Here is a 14,096-nt window from a genome sequence, read left to right on the forward strand (position 1 = left end):
GTGTGTGTTGTTGAGACTCGCTGTATGGAGCGTGTAGTGATTATACTCATGTGACTTGTCATGCTAGTGTGTGTTGTTGAGACTCGCTGTATGGAGCGTGTAGTAATTGTACTCATGTGACTTGTCATGCTAGTGTGTGTTGTTGAGACTCGCTGTATGGAGCGTGTAGTGATTATACTCATGTGACTTGTCATGCTAGTGTGTGTTGTTGAGACTCGCTGTATGGAGCGTGTAGTGATTATACTCATGTGACTTGTCATGCTAGTGTGTGTTGTTGAGACTCGCTGTATGGAGCATGTAGTGATTATACTCATGTGACTTGTCATGCTAGTGTGTGTTGTTGAGACTCGCTGTATGGAGCGTGTAGTGATTGTACTCATGTGACTTGTCATGCTAGTGTGTGTTGTTGAGACTCGCTGTATGGAGCGTGTAGTGATTATACTCATGTGACTTGTCATGCTAGTGTGTGTTGTTGAGAGTCGCTGTATGGAGCGTGTAGTGATTATACTCATGTGACTTGTCATGCTAGTGTGTGTTGTTGAGACTCGCTGTATGGAGCGTGTAGTGATTATACTCATGTGACTTGTCATGCTAGTGTGTGTTGTTGAGACTCGCTGTATGGAGCGTGTAGTGATTATACTCATGTGACTTGTCATGCTAGTGTGTGTTGTTGAGACTCGCTGTATGGAGCGTGTAGTGATTATACTCATGTGACTTGTCATGCTAGTGTGTGTTGTTGAGAGTCGCTGTATGGAGCGTGTAGTGATTATACTCATGTGACTTGTAATGCTAGTGTGTGTTGTTGAGACTCGCTGTATGGAGCGTGTAGTGATTGTACTCGTATTGTGCAGGCGTGGAGTGGGAGCATGTAAGAAAGTCATACTGTGAATGTTTCTCTACACCAATACAGATCACATACGCACATCTCAGGAAAGTCTGTTTTCATTTATGAAACGACGCAGAGTCAGACCTACTACGTGTGTGTGTGTGTGTGTGTGTGTGTGTGTGTGTGTGTGTGTGTGTGTGTGTGTGTGTGTGTGTGTCAGCGCGGTGATGGCTTGGCGGCCTGTCCAGGGTGTCGTCCCGCCTGCCACCCAATGGCTGCTGAGATAGGCTCCAGCGACCCTGAGAACAGGATAAGCGGTTTGGATGATGGATGGATGGATTTGTACTCAGTTGTGTCACCTTTATCGTGCCGTGTGAGATTCAGTAGCTGTGTGGATTTCATGTAGAGGTTTGGTTTGGATTCCCAAATGGCATGGGAACTGGATCTCGTTTAGGGAAAGCAATTATCACCATGTTTGTAGTTCAGTGAAAATTCAAACTAAAACCAATGCATCTTCTCTTCCCATTTACCTGCAGCACCACCACTGTGCACATACACTGGAGAACAGTCGTGCTGCTTTGCATCTCAACGTGCTTGGTAGTGTCGAATGTATTTCTTAGGGACACACATTCTGTTCCATAGAAAATCCTACAGTAAATTGAACAAACTGAAAACTAATTGTTTTGGTGCCTGCAGTAAGTATCTCTGGACATGTGATATGAGGTCAACCTGTAACAAAACTTAACAATAGCTGTTGATACATCACATTGTTTGAAAATGTATCACATTCAAAACCCTTTTCAGATAATAAGGTAAATAAAGAAGCTGAACTTACCAGCCTTTAAGGCCCTGGGTGTTTCAAATGAGCAACGGCCCTGAATCCAGCAAGTGGGATTATTGGCGTTGTTTGATAATCTCTGCAGCGTTGTGTAGCCTCTTGTTGCCTTTGCCTGACTGAAAGACTGAGCTTCAGATCCGCCTCAGAGACAACGTGAAATGAAACCAAATGTTTGTGCGTTTGGTTGTGTTTCACGTTGCTGTGTCCAACAAATTCATGAGTCACTGACAAAGTGGAGCTCAGCATTTGTGGTTTTTCTGAGGGAAGTTGACAGGGATACTAGGAAGCCGGGTTCCTAGATGTCGTACGGTCGTGAACCCGGCTTCCTAGCATCCCTGTCAACTTCCCTATTTCTACACTAACAGAGTAATATAGTGTATTTCTACACTAACAGAGTAATAAAGTGTATTCCTACACTAATAGAGTAATATAGTGTATTTCTACACTAATATAGTGCATTTCTACACTAATAGAGTAATATAGTGTATTTCTACAATAATATAGTGTATTTGTACACTAACAGAGTAATAAAGTGCATTTCTACACTAACAGAGTAATATAGTGTATTTGTACACTAACAGAGTAATAGTGTATTTCTACACTAATAGAGTAATATAGTGTATTTCTACACTAATAGAGTAATATACCGTATTTCTACACTGAGTAATATAGTGTATTTCTACACTAATATAGTGTATTTGTACACTAACAGAGTAATAGTGTATTTCTACACTAACAGAGTAATATAGTGTATTTCTACACTAGAGCAATATAGTATATTTCTACACTAATAGAGTAATATACCATATTTCTACACTGAGTAATAAAGTGTATTTCTACACTAATAGAGTAATATAGTGTATTTGTACACTAATAGAGTAATATAGTGCATTTCTACACTATTAGAGTAATATAGTGTATTTCTACACTAATATAGTGTATTTGTACACTAACCGAGTAATATAGTGCATTTCTACACTAATATAGTGTATTTCTACACTAACAGAGTAATATAGTGTATTTCTACACTAATAGAGTTGTGCTGCGTCTCTCATAGTAGATGCTACGCCTACTTAAATGGCTCCTCTAGTCTGGGCTGTTGGAGGCCACACTCCTACCCAGCAGTCTGCCTACCTGAGTGAAGTACTACGGATAGTACTACGGAGTACCGTAGTCTGAGGACACTTGTGTTGGATGGATCACGAGTCTCGTCAACCTAAAGTCTACAATTCCCACACTGCCCACGTTCCCTTTTTGTGGCGCACTTCCCTGTTCTGGCTGGGACAGTTCATGGAAGTGCTTACTGTGCATCAGGATGAAGGTGAAGTGGAGCCAGTTGTGTGTTACACAGAGGAAATACTGCAAAGCAACACAAAGTAGAGGGCGTTTAGGGCATTTGAGGTGGGTCAAGTTAGTTGAGCAAGTGATTTAGTGGCCCAGACAGATGTACAGGTTGGGTCCGAAAGCTCCTGAACCAGCATTTCTGCCATCTGACACCAGAACTGAACATCCACTTTCTCATGTTAGATAGCGTTGGCTGATTATTAAAAACATACGCACACCACACAATGCATTTACGGACAGTGTGCGATAGTGAATGCTGGCATGGCATCCAGCGCCTTACTTGTGCTCCAGTCCACAGGGGGCGTGGTGGTGTCAGGAAGGGCATCCGACATAACGTTTTGCCAAATCAGTATGCGGATTGGCCAGACCGTACCGGACCGGTTGAGAATCCATATGGGGTCGATGAAGGCCCGGGTTGACAACAGCTGCCGGTGGTGCTGTGCCTCACGGGGCCGATGGAGGCTATAAAACCCGCCGTGGCAACCCCTGAGAAACGGGGTTTAAGCCCAAAGAAGAAGAAGACATTTTTAATCTGATTGAAAGATAGAATGTACTGTACCCAACTTTAGCCATCCTCCATTATCCACACCGCTTATCCCGCTCCCAGGCTCACGGGGGCGCTTCAGCCTATCCCTTCATCCATTATCCACACCGCTTATCCCTCTCACGGGGGCGCTGCAGCCTATTCCTTCATCCATTATCCTCACAGCTTATCCCGCGCCCAGGCTCACGGGGGCGCTGCAGCCTATTCCTTCATCCATTATCCTCACAGCTTATCCCGCGCCCAGGCTGACGGGGGCGCTGCAGCCTATCCCTTCATCCATTATCCTCACAGCTTATCCCGCGCCCATGTTGACGGGGGCGCAGCAGCCTATTCCTTCATCCATTACCCTCACAGCTTATCCCGCGCCCAGGCTGACGGGGGCGCTGCAGCCTATCCCTTCATCCATTATCCTCACAGCTTATCCCGCGCCCAGGCTCACGGGGGCGCTTCAGCCTATCCCTTCATCCATTATCCGCACCGCTTATCCCTCTCACGGGGGCGCTGCAGCCTATTCCTTCATCCATTATCCTCACAGCTTATCCCGCGCCCAGGCTCACGGGGGCGCTGCAGCCTATCCCTTCATCCATTATCCTCACAGCTTATCCCGCGCCCAGGCTCACGGGGGCGCTGCAGCCTATTCCTTCATCCATTATCCTCACAGCTTATCCCGCGCCCAGGCTGACGGGGGCGCTGCAGCCTATCCCTTCATCCATTATCCACACCGCTTATCCCGCTCCCAGGCTGACGGGGGCGCTGCAGCCTATCCCTTCATCCATTATCTACACCGCTTATCCTGCTCCCAGGCTCACGGGGGCGCTGCAGCCTATTCCTTCATCCATTATCCTCACAGCTTATCCCGCGCCCAGGCTCACGGGGGCGCTGCAGCCTATTCCTTCATCCATTATCCTCACAGCTTATCCCACGCCCAGACTCACGGGGGCGCTGCAGCGTATCCCAGCAGCCATGGCGTGGCAGGCGGGGAGACACCTTGGACAGGCTGCCAGGCCGCCACAAGGCCGGCTAGTAACTTTATCTGCTCATATGATTTCTCACAGCTCAACATCGCAGTTTTTAACCAGTTCAACAATAGATGATGGAAATGCAGCCAACAGGCATTTGAATTTAAATGTTCATAAACTCACTTTAAACTCACCTATGTGTGTCCCTACCTGCAGCGATGCAAATAGGTGATTAGAACCACAACTAAGATTCAACTGCAGTACCGTGTCGACACGGCCCAGGTCCACCGGTATCAACCATAGACTCCAATAGGCCACTGAGTCACATGCAGCCCATATTTAAAGCAGGATGACTACTGATGACTTGAAGATGGCTGCCGTCCAGCCATCCATCCATTATCCAAACCGCTTATCCTGCTCTCAAGGGCGCAGGGATGCTGGAGCCTATCCCTGGACAGGCCACCAGGCCATCACAGGGCCAACACACACACACACACACACACACACACAAACACACACACACACACACCTAGGGACAGTTTAGTACGGCTGATTCACCTGACCCACATGTCTTTGAGTCACCTGACCTACATGTCTTTGATCCACCTGACCTATATGTCTTTGATCCACCTGACCTACCTGTCTTTGATCCACCTGACCTACATGTCTTTGATCCACCTGACGTACATGTCTTTGATCCACCTGACCTACATGTCTTTGATCCACCTGACCTACATGTCTTTGATCCACCTGACCCGCATGTCTTTGATCCACCTGACCCGCATGTCTTTGAGTCACCTGACCTACATGTCTTTGATCCACCTGACCTACATGTCTTTGAGTCACCTGACCTACATGTCTTTGATTCACCTGACCTACATGTCTTTGATCCACCTGACCTACATGTCTTTGATCCACCTGACCTACATGTCTTTGATCCACCTGACCTACATGTCTTTGAGTCACCTGACCTATATGTCTTTGATCCACCTGACCTACATGTCTTTGATCCACCTGACCTACATGTCTTTGATCCACCTGACCCGCATGTCTTTGATTCACCTGACCTACATGTCTTTGAGTCACCTGACCCACATGTCTTTGATCCGCCTGACCCGCATGTCTTTGATTCGCCTGACCTACATGTCTTTGATTCACCTGACCTACATGTCTTTGATTCACCTGACCTACATGTCTTTGATTCGCCTGACCTACATGTCTTTGATTCGCCTGACCTACATGTCTTTGATTCGCCTGACCTACATGTCTTTGAGTCACCTGACCTGCATGTCTTTGAGTCATCTGACCTGCATGTCTTTGATTAGCCTGACCTACATGTCTTTGATTCACCTGACCCACATGTCTTTGAGTCACCTGACCTACATGTCTTTGAGTCATCTGACCTGCATGTCTTTGATTCACCTGACCTACATGTCTTTGATTCACCTGACCCACATGTCTTTGAGTCATCTGACCCGCATGTCTTTGAGTCACCTGACCTACATGTCTTTGATTCGCCTGACCTACATGTCTTTGATTCGCCTGACCTAGATGTCTTTGAGTCATCTGACCTGCATGGCTTTGATTCGCCTGACCTGCATGGCTTTGAGTCATCTGACCTGCATGGCTTTGAGTCATCTGACCTACATGTCTTTGATTCGCCTGACCTGCATGTCTTTGAGTCATCTGACCTGCATGTCTTTGATTCGCCTGACCTACATGTCTTTGATTCGCCTGACCTACATTTCTTTGATTCACCTGACCTATATGTCTTTGAGTCATCTGACCTGCATGTCTTTGATTCACCTGACCTACATGTCTTTGAGTCATCTGACCCGCATGTGTTTGAGTCACCTGACCTACATGTCTTTGGACTGTGGGAGGAAACCCACGCAGACACGGGGACAATATGCAAACTCCAAACAGAGGAAGACCCGGGACGAGCCCCAAGGCTGGACCACCCCAGGGCTCGAACCCAGGACCTTCTCGCTGTGAGGCGGCTGCCCTAACCACTGGTCCACCGTGCTGGCCAGATAAAGATAAAAGTCGAAGATTAAAGATGGCTTGTGCTTCATAAAGCACTTCAGTGACTGCAAGAAGAGCAGGGGGTTTCAGTGGAATGACCGTTGTTAAACCCAGACTGATGTGACTCAAGTAGGTTATTCTGGGGAGGAAGAAGAGCTGACTGCATCCTACAAACAAGAGGCATGAAGTCAATTACCTGTCTAATGGTATATATATATATATATATATATATATATATATATATATATATATATGAAGATTATCAAGGCTGGCGGACATGCTGGCATATAAAGCAGCCTTTTAGATGTACTTGCTTCTTTTTTCCAATCTAATCGTCTTGCTTAAATTTGTAATTTGAGGCAAATCTGTGATATTGGGCTGGGCAAATAAAATGGACTTGGGCCCAGTGAGGGTAGGATGTGGGTCTGTCGCCTCACATCTGGGCACTTACAGGCCCACTTCTGATGGCCCACTTGCCATCTGTGCCCATTTCACTTGCATCCTTGTAGGTCTTAGTGAAGGTTGGTGGTAGATTTAGTGTCAGTTCAGGGAAACGGCGTATCCATGAGGTTCATCACTGCATTGCACATGAAGTCGTTGTTTTGGTTCGTTTGTTTGTGTCTTAGGCTGTTTTACTTTACAAAGCTGTAAATGGTCCATGGTCAGAAAGATGCTCACTTATGCTGTGGATGTTTTTTTGTGGTTTCTTTAAATGTGTATGTATGTTCATGTGTTGGTATTTATTAGTACACATGAAAGTACATGAAACCTGTCGTGGACAGCCAGGGTCGTCCACTACATGAATCCATTGAAAACTCTTGCTGAAATGTGAAGTAAGGGTCTTTCCTCGCCCTTTTTGTCCGCTCCAAGCACGCTACCGTAACACCGCCAGTAGATGTGCATCGAAGTCAGATGAGCGGCTGGCTCGGCCGGGCTTTCGTAAGTGACGGCTGACCCGACCGCAGTGGTTTAATGGCGAGACACGTGCTCGTCCTAAGCGGGCCTGCAGGAGACTGGAAGGTTTATGGCAGAAAGCCAAACTGGGAGTTTTTTACCTACATATCTTGGCCTGGGTGTTTATGGAAATACAAGTGTGCTTTAACTCTCTCGTAGCCACTATTAATAAGCATAACCCCAGATTTCTCGTTGACACCGTATCTAATCTTATTAAAAAGCAGCTGTCTATCAGCTGCTCGCCATTCACAGCCCACGAGTTTCTAGACTTTTCCTGAGACCATAAATGCATTAGTTCCTCACCTCTAGATTCAACGAGACTTTTTCCTGCTTCTGCTGACTTATAAGATCCTAAATGGGCTTGGCCCATCTTACCCGTCTGATCTCCTTAAACCGTACAGTCCATCTCGAGCTCTTCGTTCTCAAAATACAGGGCTCCTGTGTGACCCAAAGTTAAGAAGAAGTCAGCTGGTGGCGGCAGGGCCTTCTCCTATCGGGCTCTGATAACCTGCCTGCTGCCATCAGACCATCAGAGTCTGTGGGGTCCTTTACATCCAAACTTAAAACTCATCTTTCCACCTTAACTTACAATTAGCTGTCTTTAAGGTGAGTGCTTCACAAGCTGTACTGCATGGCGGGTCGGTTTCTGTCTCAGTGAATTTACCAACCACTGTTCTGCCCACCAGATTAGAGTATAGATTAATAAATATAGATTATAGAGTATAGATTAATAAATATAGATTATAGAGTATATATTAATAAATATAGATTATAGATTAATAAATACAGGTTATAGAGTATAGATTAATAGATATAGGTTATAGAGTATAGATTAATAAATATAGAGTATAGATTAATAAATATAGATTAATAAATATAGATTATAGAGTATAGATTAATAAATATAGATTATAGAGTATAGATTAATGAATACAGGTTATAGAGTATAGATTAATAGATATAGGTTATAGAGTATAGATTAGTAAATATAGAGTATAGATTAATAAATATAGATTAATAAATATAGATTATAGAGTATAGATTAATAAATATAGGTTATAGAGTATAGATTAATAAATGTAGAGTATAGATTAATAAATATAGATTAATAAATATAGATTATAGAGTATAGAGTAATAAGTATAGAGTACATATTATTGACTACTGCGAACTGTTCTCTTCTCTCACATGTCTTTTCTCTCTCTGAATGATGTCTTCTCCTTTCTCTTTTTGTGTGTGTGTGAGTGGTGTCATGTGAGTCTCCCCTGTGTGCACGTGCAGTCTGTCCTCCTCTCAGGTCGCCGTGGTGATAGGGTTGCCACCTGGTCACTGCTTGGCATCCCCCTCATCATATTCTTCATCCATCCATCATCCAAACCGCTTCTCCTGCTCTGAGGGTGGCGGGGATGCGGGAGCCTATCCCAGCAGTCACGGGGCGGCAGGCGGGGAGACACCCTGGACAGGCTGCCATATATTTTATAATTCCATTATAAATCGGTTGTCCTCTTCCAACGTTGTATTGTGTGTGTTGTGTAAACACAACATCATTGCACATCACTGTCTGTCTTTGGGGAGAGATCCCTCCTCTGTTGCTCTCCCCGAGGTTTCTTCCTATTTTTCCCCTCCCTGTTAAAGGTTTTTTTTGTTTTTTAGGGAGGTGTTCCCTATGCGATGCGAGGGTCCAAGGACAGGATGTTGTGTTGCTGTAAAGTCCCCTGAGGCAAATGTGTAATTTGTGATATCGGGCTGTACAAATAAAATGGACTTGACTTGACTAGCTACAGTGACTGTATGGGTGGTGGACTTATCCAATGATAAGTTAGCAAGTTAACGTTACGTTAGCTAATGTTACTATTTCGTTACAATGATAGGACATAGCGTGAATAAACTTGTCTAAATGTTACGTGAATAAAAGGTTAATACGTAAGCTTGTCCGTGAATATGATTTCTGCCTGAGTCACCAGATAGATTTTAATCGGCAATGGTGGTTGATTAACAATGAAGACAACCACTCCCGTGATCCCATGCTACTCCATGATGTCATTGTAATGATATGTGCCCACCAGGCCAGTAGGTGGCAGTATTGGTATATCTTATTTATTGTAGAGGGTTAAGGTTCATGTGCAGAACATTCTATGGTCTTAACACGTTACAGCCATTGAGCAGACAAGTCGTGATTAAATACACAGTGACGAGATTTACTTTTCAGCTTGATTTATTACAGAAAAGAACATTACAGTCATCAAACTCCGTTTTTTGTTATTGTTTTGATTGAGACCCCCAGCGGCAGAAATTACATACTGCATATTTAAATCTGTTAACAATATGTCTAGAGCAGGGGTTCTCAAACCTTTTGGTGCCAGGGACCCCTTACAGGGAAGAAATTTTTCCAACAACCCACTCATAATCGTACCAACTACTAAATATATACATGCTTACTACCATTTGCACTCTTAGATGCCACGGGAACTATTTGTATTCTAAAACTTTTCAACCTAAATACATCAGACCTATTTCATAGCGATAAACACATTTCAATTTGAATCATGGTAATACCAGTTACTCCCACTGGGTGGGAGTAATAGACACAATATGCTTGTTTTGTTGGTGTAAATGGTCCCATCTATAGATATGCACTTTTAATGATACAGCATCATTTTATAACAAACTATTTCACGGACCCCCTGACTATTAGTCGGGGACCTCCAGGGGTAAACACGTTTGCATGTGTTAATACAAAAATGTAGATTTACTTCTACAATTGAGAGCACACATTTCATATATGTCAACAAAGCCATCTTGAATCCAATCATTTTCGTTGTTACAAGCGTAGGGCACCAGCGTCACTGGACTAATGAGCTTCAATAAGACAGTAAAGACAGGAGTTGCAGGGGTTTTTTCAGCACTGTTTGATTTCCGACGGAAGAGAACCGGACCGAAGATCATAGTGAAGTTTACCGGGCTCTAGGAGAGAAACAAAAAAACACACACACACACACACACACACACACTTCAGGTTAGAATACTGAAAAGTTGAGTAGACAAATGGTGCATTTTTAAATGCATAGGAATTGTCAACTCCTCGATCCTCTTGCTACTCAGAAGTGAAACAACCGTTTTTAAGCCAGGAAAAACACCATTCCAAGTTTAGACTTGAGATAAGTGTTCATTACAACATTTCTACACTTTATTCACTCTTTGATGATAATACTACAATAAGAAAATGCATAAACAATCTCTGTGTGAGAGGTCCAGAGAACAACTGTGTCAAGTGCTTTTCCTCTCCAAAACTCTATCAGATGTGATGAGGACTGTGGTGTGAGATGAAGGGCTCTAGTCTCTGGATGGCGCAAGGCCAGCGCTAGCGCTAACGTAATCACGCTAGGCGCAAGGTGGTTTTTCCTCCTGCCTGCCTGGACTCGTTGACTAACTCCCGGGCTCGCCATGACATCACTTGCGCCAAAATGGGTGCGGTGGCGAAGTAGAGGGTGTGTCAGTCAAAATCGGGTGGCGAAATGCTAGTTTGGTGTCAAATAAAGCCAAATATTACGCCTGCGTTTCCACCTGGTTAGACCACGTCTTAGCGCAGACGCAGGCATTGTGCGATAGTTTCCCGGCTTTAGGCAAAGGTGCCCTAAGCATATTTGTCCTAAATCACACACACCACTTTTGAGTACATTATGTTGGCCTATTTCATGGCTTACTTGGCCTGGACACCTGAAGCTGCTGCTTCCTTTGCCACATTGAAGCAGGCCTTGCAAACAACACCCACATTGGGTACATGACATCAGGTTTGCTGCAAGAACATGGGGGCCAACAGCGACATGTAGCCTACATTTGATGAATGTGACCCTGTAGCCGCAGGACTTGCCACCTGCCTCAGAGCTGCAGCAGCTGCTGAAAAGGCTGTGCTTGCATCACGTGACATTGTTGGCTACTCCGATTTGGCTGTGTTTTTCCACACGCAGTCTCTGTGATCTGCCTGAACAAAACACATCCCATCTCTCCATAGTCACATGGCTAAGATATAACACTGTGTAGCGAAGAGGCTACCTCGCTAGAACTGTGCCCTCCTCTTTTACCCATCGGGCACTGCGTTCAGATTGTCTGTTATTACATTTTTTGTCAGTGTTTTATGTGGTTTTATGTGTTTATGTAATTGCTATTTGGTGTGGTGTGATTGTAGTTGTCGTTCTGTTGTTTTGTGTAGCTTTGGTACTGAACCATGATCAACACTGTTGTTCGGGTAGGTGACCCCCATGTATTGTCTCTTGTGTTCCCGTCTCTGCGTGAGTTCAACAAAGGAGACTGAAAGGTCACCTTTGTCACTACTTCTACGTTCGCCCGAACAGTAATGTTAGATATGGCGACAGGCATGGGCGCTAGTCCATGAGTACTGGGAGGGTATCCAGCGCTTTACCTGCGACCCCGTCCATAGGGTTGGTGATGTGTTAGGAAGGGCAACCGGCGTAAGATTTTGCCAAATCGGTACGGGGATTGACAAGACCATACCGCATTGGTCGAGGCCCGGGTTAACAACATGCAAAACCCTGACCACTGAGAAACGGGGAACAAGCCAAAAGAAAATGATGTTGGCCTTGTAAACCCCTTGAGGCAAATTTGTAATTTGTGGTATTGGGCTATGCAAATACAATTGACTTGACTTATTTCATGAATGATCTAACTAGTATCCTAAACCTTTTAATCACAAACCAAAATATATGCACGTGTTTCATTGTCTTCCAACATAACACAGTCAATGTGAGTCATTACGCATAGAAAATAATATGGTGACAGGGATTTTAATATTTCAAATAACCCATGCATCCCACCTATCCTGGAAATTCATCCCGGAATAAAATCCTCGTCATCAAGATGGCGTCGTGTACGGTCGCCTCGGTTCTGCGCTCCGTTGTACTTTTTCTGTTTGTTTTTTTTTAATTTCCAGCGCCGACGTACTGATCACATAGCCTACAGCAGGGAAGAACTTCCAAGTCTCCAACTGACCACTGGACAAACTGAAGAAACATTTTTACCGACTTTAATTGAACATTTTAAAGAAAGTCTTGCCGAGGTCTTGATCAGTACAGCTCTGTACGGACTACGACGAAAAAGCAGAAGGGGGAAGCGAGCTGTAAACCATTCTAGTCAACGCGGGAATTTTTATCATTTATTCTGGTCGTTGTCTACATCCACCCCAGGCCTGTGTTAAAGAGACATTAAAACACCTGGCTGATCAAATTACAAACATGGAGTGCAAATATCCAGACTCCCTACTCATTATCCTTGGGGATTTTAACAGAGCAAACCTCAGCCACAAACTGCCAAAATACACACAGCATGTTAAATGTCCCACCAGAGACAAAAACACTCTGGATCATTGCTACACAATATTAAAAGATGCCTATCACTCTGTCCCCCCATGCAGACCTGGGCCTCTCTGATCACTGTCTGATTCATCTGATCCCAACCCACACTGAAATCTGCAAAGCCTGTAGTTAAAACTGTGAGGAAGCGGACCAATGAGTCACAACTGGAGCTCCAGGCCTACCTCGACTGCACTGACTGGAGTGTTTTTAGGCTGCATCTACAGACCTCGACGAACTTCCTGACGCTGTGACATCTCACATCAGCTTTTGTGAGGATGTGTGTGCCCACCAAAACCTTCTGTTCCTTTGACAACAATAAGCCCTGGTTCACAGCTAAACTCAGGCAGCTTCGTCAGGCCAAAGAGGAAGCCTACAGGGGTGGAGATGGGATCTGGTACAACCAAGCCAGAAATACACTCACAAAGATCAGAGTGGCAAAAAGGTGCTACTCTGAAAAGTTGAAAACAGGTTTTCTGCCAACGACACATCATCAGCCTGGAGCGGTTTGAATGAAATTGCCAACTACAGGGGATCATCCCCCCATACTGCAGGTAACCATTAGGCTGACGACCTAAACGGGTTTTACTGCAGGTTTGAAAAGCAAACTTTCACACCCCTCACACTCTCCAGCCACAATAGACAACCACTGCCTTCCCTGACAGCCACTCTATCCTCCCCACCGAACCCCCACCCACACTTGGGATCTGTGTTGAGGATGTGCACCAGCTTTTCCTGAGACAGAAGACCAGGAAGGCACTGGGCCCGGATGGCGTGTCACCCTCCTGTCTTGAAGTCTGTGCTGACCAGCTGGCCTCCATTTTCACAACTGATCTTCAACAGATCACTGGAGCTGTGTGAAGTTCCCTCCTGCTTCAAGAGCTCCAAAATCATCCCGGTCCCCAAGAAACCCCGTATCACAGGATTAAATGACTACAGGCCCATTGCCCTAATGTCTATGGTCATGAAATCATTCGAGAGACTGGTGTTGGTCCACCTGAAGGAACTCACAGACCCCCTGCTCAACCCCCTGCAGTTTGCCTCCTGAGCAAACAAGTCAGTGGATGATGCAGTCAACATGAGATTGCACTACATCTTCCAACACCTCGACTCCCCAGGGACATATGCAAGGGTCCTGTTTGTGGACTTCAGCTCAGCGTTCAACACCATAATCCCAGATATCCTCCACTCTAAACTCACCCAGCTTACTGTACCAGTCCCCATCTGCCAGTGGTTTAAA

At 45.0% G+C, this 14,096-nt stretch overlaps 1 protein-coding gene across 1 annotated transcript in view; it reads right to left on the minus strand.

Moving 5' to 3' along the window:
* Positions 1-9,687: 9,687 nt before the first annotated feature.
* LOC130113175 (beta-2-glycoprotein 1-like) overlaps positions 9,688-14,096 on the minus strand; it is a 35,736-nt gene continuing 31,327 nt past the window's right edge. Inside the window, exon 8 of the mRNA XM_056280721.1 lies at positions 9,688-10,454. Within this exon, the coding sequence (XP_056136696.1) occupies positions 10,390-10,454 (65 nt within the window). The 3' untranslated portion in view covers positions 9,688-10,389. The remainder of the gene's footprint in view (positions 10,455-14,096) is intronic.

This window comes from Lampris incognitus, chromosome 5 (assembly GCF_029633865.1).
Source record: "Lampris incognitus isolate fLamInc1 chromosome 5, fLamInc1.hap2, whole genome shotgun sequence".
NCBI lineage: Eukaryota > Metazoa > Chordata > Actinopteri > Lampriformes > Lampridae > Lampris > Lampris incognitus.